The 14910-nt window shown below is 35.9% G+C and overlaps 1 protein-coding gene across 6 annotated transcripts in view; it reads right to left on the bottom strand.

Annotated features, from left to right (window-relative positions):
* Positions 1-14910, bottom strand: part of LOC117432113 (arginine-glutamic acid dipeptide repeats protein-like) — a 131979-nt gene that overhangs the window by 49022 nt on the left and 68047 nt on the right. For all 6 annotated transcript variants that reach the window (XM_059002398.1, XM_059002403.1, XM_059002399.1 and 3 more), the window contains 3 exons: positions 4624-4729; positions 3820-3916; positions 2353-2457 (listed from right to left, as the gene is read on the bottom strand). In XM_059002398.1, coding sequence (XP_058858381.1) covers positions 2353-2457; positions 3820-3916; positions 4624-4729 — 308 coding nt within the window. The remainder of the gene's footprint in view (positions 1-2352; positions 2458-3819; positions 3917-4623; positions 4730-14910) is intronic.

Here is a 14910-nt window from a genome sequence, read left to right as displayed (position 1 = left end):
TTAAAAAATGACAAGGATGATTTACAATAATTTAAACATGTTTATGCATCATAATAACTATCATTACCAAGTCCAAATATGTAGCATTATAAATAGAAAAGAAGCGTGGTGAAACGGAATTGCTGCATGTTTTCTATAACAAGGCTGCAGGGTGGTGTTGAAAGGGAAGCAGATTGATATTGCTCAGTGGGATTACTGTAGTACACCTTTCATTTTCAAGCCTATTTCTTGTTTCACGGATCAGCTAAATTACGTATTACAGTTACTTACTTGTTTGCTATAAAATTAATAGATTATCTGCATTCAACTAGAGACATTGAAAAACCTCACGTTCTTTACTCAATACATAATGTGCGTGTTATAAAAACTTGTAGGAATACATCTGGCTTTAGAATACACATTATAAGCCATCATGTAAATTCCTGCCAAAGGGAACATTGACTCCAGCCATCAGAAATAGCAATTTCAACATGAAACAATAGGGTACTTTATGTGTAGTGTTGCTATTGCACTATGAGGCCTCTATTTTTTTTTTTATCATGTTCCTGACCAAGCATCCACATCAGGTAGATTGGACTTCAAGAAATGTTTACTTATTCATTTTAAGTAAACATACTACATGTGCACGATCAGTAGAACCACCTCTTGAGGGGATGTTAGTGTGGTGTTTTTGGCATTCTGTTAGAATTGCTCTGCTTTTATTTGTCAGGAACAAATCAGAACAAAGCACAGGGCGATGCACTTGATTAAGCATAAAATCAAAGCATACCATTAAAACAAAAAAAAAGGTCTGATCAACCAGTTTCAGGTGATCAATCACCTACAATATGTTACCCTGAATGGTTACTGAATTCAAAAAACAAATCATTGGGGGAAATCATTGTTTACTGTTAATATCAGCAGATTAATTAATAAAATACACCAGGTTTGGTTTTATCATCTGTTAGGAGGGGAAAGTAGACATTTAATACAGCCTGCCCAAATCAATTGCGGTCTACACTGCTTAAAGGTTTATTTAATCCATTTTTTTGTTTGTTTTATTTAAAAGATTTTTCCACAAACCAATATTTTTACTGTTAGTAACAGCCTAAATAAATTAGGTTTTAAGTTATCAAAAGCTTCTTTGTTTAAGAGTGCACGGTGGTGTTAATTTAGACTACAATCCTGAATACCAGCGACGAACAATAGCTACTCAGATTCCATTAGCACCAGAAAAGTTGACTGGCAAACATCTGTAAAAAGTAAAAAGAATATGGAATGTAAAAACAAAACAAAAAAGGTCTTAACTAGGTGTGTGGCTATACATGTATTTCCCAAATAATAACCTTTAATTTGAAGTTGAAGGTAGTAATTAAATGGAATAAAACGTGCTAATTACTGAGCACAAAACAATGTGGTCCCTCGATTTCCTTTGTTTGCATAATTTTTGAGTTTCAGTCAATAACAATTTGACAGTTATTTAATACAGAACCGGTCATGTTCAAACTAACTAAAACTCATTTATATTTAATATATTTACCTTTCTTTTATACTTTCTGATATTACATTTGTGTTTCACTTTCCTTAGAAATGCATCATCGCTACAGTGAATTGTGTGATTGTAGTCCTTAAAATCGCAGATTAAACTCGACAAAGAAAAATACATATCCCAGGATACACAGCCGTAGCTCTTGAGTTAGGTTTAAGGAACGATCACATTCCTGTCATTAATCAGTTGCATTTGCTAGTTTTGCAACATATTTCCATTGTCATTATACAGGCTCAGCACAATGAATGGATTTATGCAATACCTGCTGACAAATACTTCTTAAAAGGTAAACATTAGGAAAATACGAGAATCGGCACACCCCTCGCGCCCTGAGAGCTAAATGTGCCTAAACATTTTATTTGTCAGATGAAAGAGACTGTCCTTGGAAGGAATGAGCTGAAAACAATTAATGATATTTCATTTCATCAATGGGGCAGCAGTGTGGTGTAGTGGTTAGGGCTCTGGACTCTTGACCAGAGGGTTGTGGGTTCAATCCCCAGTGGGGGACACTGCTGTTGTACCCTTGAGCAAGGTACTTTACCTAGATTGCTCCAGTAAAAACCCAACTGTATAAATGGGTAATTGTATGTAAAAATAATGTGACATCTGTATAATGTGAAATAATGTATAATGTGATATCTTGTAACAATTGTAAGTCGCCCTGGATAAGGGCGTCTGCTAAGAAATAAATAATAATAATAAATACTCAACCTTGCCCCAGCCCCTACAGTTAGTCATTCATTTTAAAATAAAGAGTGTTACAGATCAATTGTAAAATTACAAACAACTGGATCTTACTTACACAGGTTGAAACGCATTCTTACCTCGTCTCTGGATTGTATCCCAGAATGTAAAAGAACGTGTCCATTCTGGCCTTAAACTCTCTGGCGGCAAATATGTCAGAAAAATGGGCAATATTACATTTCCCTCTGAAAAGAGAGAAAAATGAAGCTATTATTAAAATGGAAAACATGGCTTCAAAATAAAATCCAATGATTAAAATAATGGGAGAACACCTCTTATGTCAAACATGTACAACCTAGGTGATTATCACATTACAACACAAGCCATAAATTATCATCAATAGGTTTGATTATCATGATGTTATCCATTACCATCACCTACTGCCAAACCTGTCCCTAATTTATGACAGCATATAAAACGTAGCCGTTTCCTGCCTTTGATGAATCGATGGTTTTAGACAGTTTAACTTTTGAAGTCAGAAGATCTATGACAGAAAGCATGAAATCTAACATTATAAGTAAATAACGAGGCACACTGCAAAAACTAAACCCACATCTTGATTTAATCTAGATCTCAAAAAATGTCATTTTTACCATCTATCCCCATCAAAATAAGAGGGCCAACACTTGCTTGAAATCCCTTTTAAGCATGCCAGTTCCATATAGAAACATTCTGTAGAACATGAAAGGCCTTTAGAGTTTTGGGCTTGGGATTACAGCATGCCATTGGAATTTAGTAAGTTTATCTAAAGCCATGTAAAGTCAAATCAAAGCTTTTCTCTGTAGCAGGTTGCAGCTAATTTGCCTTGAAATCCATGGCTTCAATGATGTGGCTTTGAACATAGCAATGTCATTTCCAGATGGTTTCAGTTAAAAAAGCATACAAGCAAAATTGTTAAAAGAAAGGAACCATCTAGTTTCAGCCAATAAGATGGGCCAGAAAAAACAAGAGCATTTTACTGAAAATAAAGATGTACAGTAAAATTCCTTTCCAGTTAACAAGTTTGGACTGCAGTTTATATACAGTCGTTATCTGAAAAATATATATTTTTATTTCCTTTCTATAAATACTACATTGGAATTTCCTTTCCCCTCCCTTTTAGAAATGAACAGTGTTAGCTTTAATTAACCATTAATCATACTTGCCATTCGTATAAATTATTCAGCTTTTCAAATTATCCCATTTGAAGTAAATCAAGACAGCTCAGTATGATGGGAATATTGTGTCTGTTTTGATAAATTACATTTGGTATTCACTATTGTTAAAAAAAAGGCAACAATAGCCTGGAACATTGCTATTAAACTAAATTAATCAAAACAAGCTCTGAAAGTATTTAAATAACTTGTTAATAGAGCTCAATATTTCTTGCATTCCAATGCGTTTGGCATTTGTAATTACTATACAGCTAGCTTAACATTGATTTGCAGGGAAATAGCAAACACAAGCTGCCTCGTCAGTTTGTGTGCTGCAGAACATTACCGCTAAAAATACCAAACTGAAATTAAAGCACTATTTCCATGAGTGGTTTTCGGATGCAATATACTTGCCTGAGTGCAGCAGCATGGTAAGTGTCCACATAATCGGAAATGAAAAGTTCTCTGCTCTTGACAATGGGGTCTGTAATGACAAGCTCACGACCTGAATCTGAAAATACAAAAAGCAATTGGGGGGATGGGGAGTTGCAATGATTAGTCTCTGGATTGCAGGCCAATGTGCACTAGCCCAAGTCTGTGAAATGAGTGATACTGACCACACACACATTTATACACACACACATACATACATAATCTAATAAATACAGTATTAAAAACACTATGTATATCTAGGCTCATGTATTTATTTCAGTGCAATACACTGAAACTATTTAAATTTGGTATCCTTGGGGTAGTCTTTCTGTACAATTACTTTTACTGAAGAATTAATTGTATTCTAAATAATAATAAAAATAAGCAGAGGGGCTCCCGAATGGCACATCTGGTAAAGGTGCCTGCGGGCCAGCCTGTAAGCTGCACAGAGCTGCGTGGTCCTCCGACACTGTAGCTCCGAGGTGACTGCATGGCAGGCCTGCAGACTGAAAAGAAGCGGACGGCTGATGGCACACGTTTCGGAAGACGTGTGTGTCCATCTTCGTCCCTCCCGAGTCAGCGTGGGGGTGGCAGCGGTGGGAGGTTGAAATAAACAACAATTGGGCTTACCAAATTGGGGAGAAAATAAGAAAAATAATTGGCGATTGCAAATTTAAAAAATAAAAAAAGCAGCTAAAACCAGTGCTGCAGACAGCATCATCATACTACATACTACAATTGTGGATTCATGGTTTCCTAATTAAATACATGTACAGACAGTATTACCGTTTTCATTGTTACGATCCTGGACCAGGTGTTGGTAAACAGAATCTGGTACCTCAGACTGGCGGTAGTACCATTTCACATTCATAAGGAGATGGTCCCGTTTACTCTAATAGCAAAAGAAAAAATAAAAGGTATACAGATTCATTAATTACAAGACTTTTAAAGCATTATAATTTCCTGGGTCACACAATATACAATTCCACCCACGTTACATTGTTGTATTCATTTACTATTCAGTTAATTAAAGATTAAGCTTCTGATTTATTTAATAAAAACGTATTTAACATATTTCAATGTGCAGCAAAGCAAAGACAGATAAGGAGTTTATAACCGAACAGCAAAATGCCAGTTTAAGGAGAGGATTGCTCAGTCTGTTTACAGTATTGTTAGCACTGCCACATGCTGTCTCTCTGTGGCACTGCAAGCTGAGCAAAACATTTGGAGTTCCTGCAAACAAACAGTGAGTGGCAGCACTGAGTCAAGGATCAGAGTCACTCATAAGAAAACATTTTGTTTTTATAGCCATGAAACATTTAATATTCCCTGTGCCATGCCAAATAACCATTAATGCAGTTTAAAGAACATTAAAGAAACCACAGCAGTAACAGGCACCAGAGTTCCAGTAAAAAAACAAAAAACACAACCTTACTTGAGGAACAGCTGATTAAGGTGTGCTAAGCTGTTTCATTACTATAATGGTTGTACTGTATAAATACCTAAATACTTTGCAGCAGGGTCAGTTACCAGTACTTTCACTTTATTTATTTTTGTAAGAAACAACAACTAGAGTTCTGAAGGCTATACCTGAGCTTACCATAGCTGAAATGCAGAAGATGTTTCTGTTTTATTAAATGCAAGAGGTTTCAGTATTTAAACTTTAATGCCAAAGATATAACTTTGCACTAGCACAGATGCCAACACGGTAAGGTGTTTAGTGCTGTAAGCTGTAGCTCAGACAGACAATAAATAAAATTGACCTCTTGCCAGATTCAAGAGGAGACAGATTTGGTTTTGTTATGAGTTAGCAATGTCCTACATTACTGTTTGCTTTTAAGCTTGCAATTCAACTCTCCAAAGCAAAGCAAATATCAATAGACTAGAGCACTCCATTAATTTTAATAAAATGCAAAGTTCCTAAATCAAGTCCAATTAGAATGGATATAGGCCAATATTATTTTTAACATTAAAAGAGCTATTACTATTGACTGAAGAAATACAGGCCTACAGAATATTTATTGTACAAGTGAAATGTCCATTGTAGAAACAGTGAACAAATGGTACAAACAGACTGCATAAATAAACCTCCTGTAATATGCATTGCAATTATGTATGACTTAAATACACAGGAAACTATGACCTGTGACATTTTGTATTACAAGGACAAAGTAGTAAGGGGTTCAGACTGGCTACTGTGAAAGCACACCACTCTTCCAACAATAACACATGCACAGTGTATCAATTCATTTTTTATGTAATCTAAACAGAATTATATTTTTTTTAAAAAAGGTTTTCAAAAGAACAGCATTTCATCACAAACACAAGTGAATTTAGACCCCATGACCTTTCCCTCCCAAGTCTCACGACTGGAGATGTCTACTTCGTTGCTGAGCCCTAATTGTGTTTGCGTGCTGCAAGGAGAGGATCACTGAATCAAATCATCAAGGTAAGTACTCTTAAGTATGAAAAGCACAGTGAGTGAGTTGCATTTAAAAAGGAGTTGATTAGAAATTGCAACATTAAAATTGATTAGCAAACACTCTGTAGAGCAAGCAACCATTTTGTTTCATCTGAATAACAATATGGCTTTCCTGAACATGCTATCTGAAGTCTACATTCATGTATACCTATATACCAGTAGATACCAGAAGAAATAAGGCAAAGCAAACACTTGCTTTGTTTAAAAGGGAAGATATTATTTTATCTTAAATGCAATCCGAAGGCGAAGAAGCCTCTTGGCACCCTGATAAGCAGGCATTCCTGATTCCAAAGTCACACTTATTTTGCACAACAGAATCAGTTTATCCAGAAATCTGAGATACTGCTCAACATTCTTCCATTGACTGCAATATGACACAGGTCGTTGGATATTCCAGTTGTTGGTGGGTTTTTTTTGTTTTTTTTTTTGCTTGTTTTTTATTTATTTGTTTTACCCCTGGTGACCATAGAATGGTTTCATCTGGCTGTGAAAGGGGTCAGATAAGCCATGCTGAAGTGCTACCCTATCAAACAACCACACAAGCGTGCACAACTGCCACTTGTCACTCCAAGCAAGATTACATGAACCCTTCTTCCTCTTTCACAGACAATGAGCAGGTGTGTGATTTACAAAAGGAGGATCAAAACAGTGTATTTATACGGTATTTTACCATTTGTGATGAAACCTAGAGATACTAAAAGAAAAGGCAGGATAGAATAACACAAGTCCCAGATTTTACAATGCTCTGTTCTGCACGTACACCAACTTGTTAAGCAAGCCTATTTTTTTTTCTGTTTATGGCATATCTATTTGATTGGGTAATGTAGTTGTCTCTCTGTAGTACAACAACCATATGCTGTCTAATACCGTGGTCCTAATCGTGGCAGAAGGTTTTAAGATAACATGATGCTTAAAAGGGTAAATCCACTGTAAAAGGCTTTTTTATTAACCCAACAGCTCTAAGAGTCACAGTAGAACATGAATGAAAGCTACAACCAATACCAGACTCTCTCTTGTACATGTTAACAGGAAACTCATGTTTATATTTAGACTGAGCGCCTCTCATGCAGCATCGGTCTTACTCAGCTCAAGTCTAGTCAAGATTCAGAAGCGTCGGCAAGTAATCGGATCTCCCAACTGTCGTAATAAAAAAAAAAAAAAAAAAAAAAAAACAGTGGAGGTAAAATGTAAAGAACTGATCAGGTGGAGTCAGACTGGAACTGAATACAATCACAGTCCTGTTTAGTGGACTGTGATTGGGAACCATATGGGAGGATAGATACTTTTAAAAAGCTCAATTTTACCATTAAAATACAGCACATGACACTTTAGGTTGCCAGTTAAGGACTACATATATTTCATATATATAAGTGTTTCCATATGGCCCTTACAAAAGCATTAAAAATGGTACTGGAAAAGCCTTAACCAGCATACATGTGCACAGCTCTGCAAGAGGGGTTTAGAGGTTTGTGGCATTTTGAACTTTCAAAAAATGTTAAATATGATAGACTAAATCAATGTACACAATGGAGGCTTTACTTTCTGCTGACCATATGCCAAGCTTCATTTATCAAAACACCATTTAGCCTCATAAAGAGGTTTATGACTGTAATGATGCAGTGTACTGTACACCAGAAAATTCAAGGTTCTAATAATTAATCACGAACAACTTCTCTTTACAAGTTTCAATATTAAATCCCCTGTAAGAGATTACTCTTGGTCCAGGAACTCCTCTGTTAGTTATGAGGAACAAATGGAGTGAGTGGTCACAGATGGTACACAGGCACTGACAGGTCCTTTGTGCAGTTTAGCCTCTCTCTCGCTCTCATTGCATACAGTATTTAGATATTAAATCTCAACTTGCTTTGAAGGCAATCTGCCCATCTGTCATCTTTGCTCTATATTGGATTTGATGAGCATTAGTTAGTTCAAAGTAGTGATTTTCACTGTAACAAAACCAACAGTTTACAGCGAATGCTATCTTACAGTATTATCCTTGGGGCTAAACTGAAGCACTGTAAAGTACTGTATATCTGAGAAACAACAAAAGCCTTACTGTTAAAATTGGCATAAAAAGTATTTTCAAACGCATTCTGTGATCGAGGGAATTATCTTTGTAGCAGTTTGTTTTTTTACTACCCAAATGTAAATATAATATTTCTTAAAACACAACATTAACTGGTTTAAGATGTACAGTAACAATTTTAATGAAGATTGTTTTTAATGGACTGTGCAAAACAGGCTGAAGATGGGGTGTGGAGGAGGGCGGGTAGAGTTTTTTTTTTTATTTTTTATTTATTTTTTTAAGTTGCAAGCAACAGTGCCAAGCACTACCGACACCCTAGAACAACGATAAGCTGCAATTTTGTAAAAATGCAGAAACTACAGCACTTGATTTTCCATTAAACTAAAAAAAAAAGCACCAAATTTACCACCTACTGTACCACAGCACACAGAAAGAAAAAAAAGAAAAACCACACACATCACTGAAATGATTTCGATAGACGCCCAGCCTGCTGCTTACTCTAGGGCATGCAGTTCTGAGCTCGAGGATAACAAGGAAATGGCTTTACAAAGCCTAACTAGAAATGGTTGACGCAGTACACTGACCTTTTACAACCAGGCAAATTCATATACCGCTCAGTACAATGAAAATGACAACTACCAGCACACACCCATTTAGGTTTGTATTGACTATAAACAAAAGCAAATCGTATTATTTTCAGTGTGTTTACCTACAAGGTAGATTTAGCACAGTTTACACAGTTTCTGTATTTGTTCATTTCAGAATGTTATTTTCAGTAGTAGTTTTTGTCCCACCACAGTACTGAATCAATATTTTAAAGACTGATTTTGCAAGTAAATAATAATCTACAACTTTTACAAAAACTTTTACACAAACCAAGAAGTGTTCCCTCAAACCCTTGTGTATAAACAAAGGTCACAATGTGTTGTTTCTTACTTCCCAGCAGGAATCAAGAGTTTGCTCACATGCAGCTTTTTTTTTGGTCCTGATTTAACATCTTACATTTTTTTTAACCAATGAATGCTATTTAATGCATTACATTTGCCAGGAGTACAAAAGGTACTCTCATAATCCATCAATGTTATCAAGATCAGAAGCCGGGAAGCTTCGTAACAGGCAAGTCTGACACAGATTTAATTTAAAGCAACGTCAGTCTGGCAGATTCCACAAGCCTCATAGAGCCCACTCACTATAACACTGGATCTCACCCACAGATTACAACAGATACAACATGTATGAAAGATTCATTTATTTGACAGCTTGCTTAGCTTCCCAGTAATGCTATAAAATCGATAAACAAGGGAAACAGCTAAATGAGCCCACATATTGTACAAGCTCAACTTAAACAGGAACTATACTGACCACAATCCTTACCAGGAAGGCTGATGACATATGCTGTACTGCACATTCAAATCTTACAGTAAACCAAGAATTTCACCATATATTAACATTTAAAGGAGGGCATACAATACCAACACAGGAAACAGCATCACAAGAACACTGACAACAAATTCAGAAAACTTTATTTTTAATTAAAAAATGAATGCTTTGCAAATGTGAGCACTAGAAGAGGTGTATACAAACACTGTAACCAGGCTATATTGCTTCACTGCAATCCAGATATTTTACAGAGACAAAGAAAAAGGAGATGTCTACCCACAAAATGGGACATGTCTGTATGATGTAAACTATACATACAATCAATAGAGGTTCATATTGTGTGGGTGTAATCAGTGTGTGCTTTGTCTACTTGGTTCATTTATAAGACTGCAATCTATCTGCACTAGAGATTACAGATTCTTTATACCAGTGGTTTCTAAGAAGTCAACTGTATCACACCTCAGGGTCTATTCAGTTGATCTAAACAGTGGTCAACCTACTGTACATACCACAACTTAAAATCATTAAAGAAGGGGACTCTGAGAAAACCAAGCTCTCAGTTGAATTTGTCTTTAAAGCAAGCAAAATGAGTAAATGCATTATGTAAGCTCCCATGATTTTTATAAAAAATACCTTTTTTTTTGGTATCGCAAAGTAAAACGGTAACCTTGCTTTTTAATGACATTTGATGTGCTACAAACAATCAGTCAATAAAGTAACAAGGCCAGATATCCACAAAGAACCTAATCCTTCTAAGAACGCAGCAGAATTGATTTACATATCAAACAGTAAATCCAAAATACATTTACAAAGATTAAAACACATTTAGATTTTTCTATAAATCGACCTAATATTAATTTTTTTTTTTTTTCTTTCATCTCCCCCCAGCGCCGACTCAAAAGCCACAACTTCTAAACCTGTTAGTTTTATCTAATGACTGAACCATCTAACAAGAGCTTTTCAAATAGACACATGCCTTGATGGCTTATCTTGGTGCACAAACCTGGCCACAAAGAACCAGCAGCTTGATTGAGCGCAGTAATAGAAAGCAGGAAATGAGAAGTCTTGGTTAAGCCGCAGATAATCGATCAGTGTATTCAGTCAAGTGTGAGCTGAGCTGGGAGTAAGCAGCTTGGGGGTATTAAATATTGCTGCTAGGACAATGCAGACCTCTATGATCGGTCTAGTATAAACACCACAATATATAGCAGAAGAACAATATTTTTTTTTCACAATTTTTTCTTTAAAAATGTATCTATTGATGGTTTCATAACTGGTATAATACACACCTTACTATTCCCCTGTAGCAAACAGCAAAAGTCATTTTTGACCAGAGAAATTAGTTTGCATTTTAAAAATGGCTCAAGATTCTGAATGTGAAATGCATCGGCAGCTGTTTGGGGTCTACTTAAAGGAGCCTGGTTTGTCTGGACGGAAGCTTTTTAAACCACCACCATGATGCAACTGAGGCATATGCATTTCTCTTTCCGAATTCTTAAAAACAGACACAGACAGACAATTGTACGATCTTAACCTGTTTTCCAATCTGGCAAGTTTATAGATCCCAATCACTTCTCCTCAAGTGAAGGTCACCTTGTTCACTAATGATACAAGGTGGTTGGAATCAAAGTGAGCTTTCTTTATTTGTATTACAAGTAGTGTGTAGGTAAAATACATTTTGATCGAGTGTGAATATTTAAAATGATTCAAGACATTTGAAATCATGAGTTAATTACTACAGTAACAAGTGAATTGTGGTTTTTTTTTGTTTTTTTTTTAAACATTATTACTTGTAGATTAGATGGACCGTGGCTTGCTTTGCTAAGGTGTGCCTTGCAACAATAAAGACAAGCAGAGAAAGTGCTACCTTTCTGTCGCTTTAGTTTTTAATTAGAATGTCATCTTGTGAATCTAAATCTTCCATTTCCCTCACGCTGCATTACTAAGTGATCCTCAGCTGTAAAGAATGAATGTGCCTGACCTCACCAGGGGTGCTGATTGCAGAAGCATGAATCTAGTTATCTATGCTTCAAGGTCTGTATGCAAATCCTGCTCTGTGGAATAATGTTTAGAAATATAAAAAAAAAAAAAGGAGGTCGTCCACCTGGCTGGATTCAGTACTCCAGGAAACATTTATTTAAACACTATACATATTAAACAAACTCCAGGCAGCCAGTGTTTGAAATGAGGAAGTGTTATTTGCAAGAGAGCGTGTGTAAAACAAATTCACAAATGCACTTCGCACACAGGTCAGGGGTCACTGCTTCCTCTCTGTCTCTCGTTTATTCACAGTATGATGCCTTTCTGCTCTATTTCACTTTTCTTTTGAGTTCCACACGGCAGTGGCTTGTTTCTCTAGGAGTTAACCCTGGAAGCTAAAAGGGGTGCTAATTTCTAACACATATCTCTGACACCACAAACCGGCCTACGCTTTCTTTCTCGTTTTGTTATGTAGTTTTTTTCTAAAACAGTAATTATTTGAAAATATAAAGAAAATAAATACCAAGCCAACAATGAAATCACACAGGAAAGGAAAGATATTTGTTTTATCAAGAAAAACAAGGCATTCATATTTACAATAAACAGTATTTTTTGGACTACCTTACCTAACATAGCATTTATGCTAATAAGGATCTGTGAAACCAGCCACTGATGAAGAAAAACAAACAACGTTTCATTTATCCACAAACAGCATTGCAATCTAAGAAAACACATTAATCTTGGTCACACCAACACTGAGGAAAATCCTACAAGAAAGTAAAGGAATAGAACAGTAAAATGTATTCATACATGTATAATAGATCACACTTTGATTACAGATCATGGTTATTTTTTAACCAACGTATTCTCTAGCTGCTGTTTGACACGTTATTGATAGCGCTCCAGAACATTGTGCTTGATTTGCATTTCTATTGCTGCAGTACATGCAGTGTGCATTGTAAATTACACACCCCCTCTGTCAGACATAATAAGCCAGCAGTTACCTAACAAATAGTGGTGTTACAAGCACATCCAATATGCTGCGGTAATTCATTTCTATTAGGTTCTCAAACCGCTGATCCTTTAAAAATAAATAAATAAATACATACATACATACATACATACATACATACATACATACATACATACATACATTTCTCAACAGCACCAATCTTGCTATCACTGGATGCTGCCATTAAACCTGTACAAGAACCCTGAATTTGTTCCCCACTACTGTGTCTCTCAGCTGGTGATTTTTTCCAAGGCTAATAGACATTTTAATGCAAACTACAGTACAGCTGGGTTAAACCACTGCATCAAAGTAATGATGCCAACATGAGCTGTGTAGATGGTTAGAGGTTACATTAAAATCACAAATCTGAGGACAAATATATCTCTGGAACCAAGGTAAACAAACAGCACCTTGGATATTTATGCACTCAAATGGATTGCTTACTATTTTGCTTTTGTTTTAAAATAACAGTAATGTACCACACCTAAATTTATTTTTATTTTATTTCCACAGAAAAACAGAAACCAGTCTCTAGTTTTGCCATAAAGCCAGCTAAATCCATCTATATAAATATTTTAAATGCAAAAATGTGACTTACAAATATTAGCTCAAAATAAGCACCTTCCTAAAACAGAAAGATGGATTTAATTTAATTTATTAAAATACAGTTCAAAATACTGCTTGACAATAAAATGCTCCCATATCAAATGCTTTCATCCACAAAATTAGGTTTGACATTTGCCAATTCCTGTCAAGTCTAAACATTTGATAAACCAATATAAAAAAAAAAAAGCAATGGATTCTGAAAATCAAAAGCGCACTGCAGCACAGGGGTGTAAATATTGTAAAGCCATTTCCACTTGGCAGCTTTGCCATTTTTCTCCTTGCGTTTCTAACCTCAACAACAAAACTATTACCATCCAGAACACAAGCCATAAACAGAGATATTATATACAACGCTGCTATCATTTGGCATTTAAATGTCATTTATAGTACATGGTTCACACCTAATTACTGAACGCAGCCAGCTACAGTATCTATCGCTTTCATTAAAACAAGCCGTGCACAGTGGTCTGGCTCTTTCAAGTCAACGCACAGTTTAAATAGAAATCTCACCTTTTAAATATCAGGGGGCACTTTGCTTAGAACCTCCCTGCAAGGGGCCTGGTGCGCTAGCAAACACACTTCAGCTTTCTAAATACTCTACTCTGATAGAAATTTCAACTCTCAGATACTGAGGTGGGGATGAAAACACACTGAAGCAAAATCCATTATTTATTATTTATTTTTTTCACTAGAGGATTCTGTAGCTCCTGCTCCGTCAGCTGCTGGAGTAGTGATTGTTTCTAACAAGGAAAGAGAGAGGTATCAGATATAAAAGATACCTCCAAAAACAAAAACCTGTGTGTGATCTTTTATTTAAATGACATGGGTAAACAAGGCGCCACAGATGTATTTTCTGCTAGTGCTCACTTATAACAACATTCTTTGTCCAAATTCTGTAAAATAAACAATTTGCAAATACAGTGTATACATATTATATACATATTATATATACATACAGTACTGTGCAAAAGTTTTAGGCAGGTGTGAAAAAATGCTGTATAGTAAGAATGCTTTCAAAAATAGACATGTTAATAGATTATATTTATCAATTAACTAAATGCAAAGTGAGTGAACAGAAGAAAAATCTACATAAAATCCATATTTGGTGTGACCACCCTTTGCCTTCAAAACAGCATCAATTCTTCTAGGTACACTTGCACAAAGTCAGGGATTTTGTAGGCATATAGTCAGGTGTATGATTAAACAATTATACCAAACAGGTGCTAATGATCATCAATTCAATATGTAGGTTGAAACACAATCATTAACTGAAACAGAAACAGCTGTGTAGGAGGAATAAAACTGGGTGAGGAACAGCCAAACTCAGCTAACAAGGTGAGGTTGCTGAAGACAGTTTGCTGTCAAAAGTCATACACCATGGCAAGACTGAGCACAGCAACAAGACACAAGGTAGTTATACTGCATCAGCAAGGTCTCTCCCAGGCAGAAATTTCAAGGCAGACAGGGGTTTCCAGATGTGCTGTCCAAGCTCTTTTGAAGAAGCACGAAGAAACGGGCAACGTTGAGGACCGTAGACGCAGTGGTCGGCCAAGGAAACTTACTGCAGCAGATGAAAGACACATCATG

Source organism: Acipenser ruthenus, chromosome 27 (assembly GCF_902713425.1).
Source record: "Acipenser ruthenus chromosome 27, fAciRut3.2 maternal haplotype, whole genome shotgun sequence".
Lineage (NCBI taxonomy): Eukaryota > Metazoa > Chordata > Actinopteri > Acipenseriformes > Acipenseridae > Acipenser > Acipenser ruthenus.
Note: the sequence above shows the minus strand (reverse complement) of the source record. Positions and strands in the feature narration are given on the sequence as shown.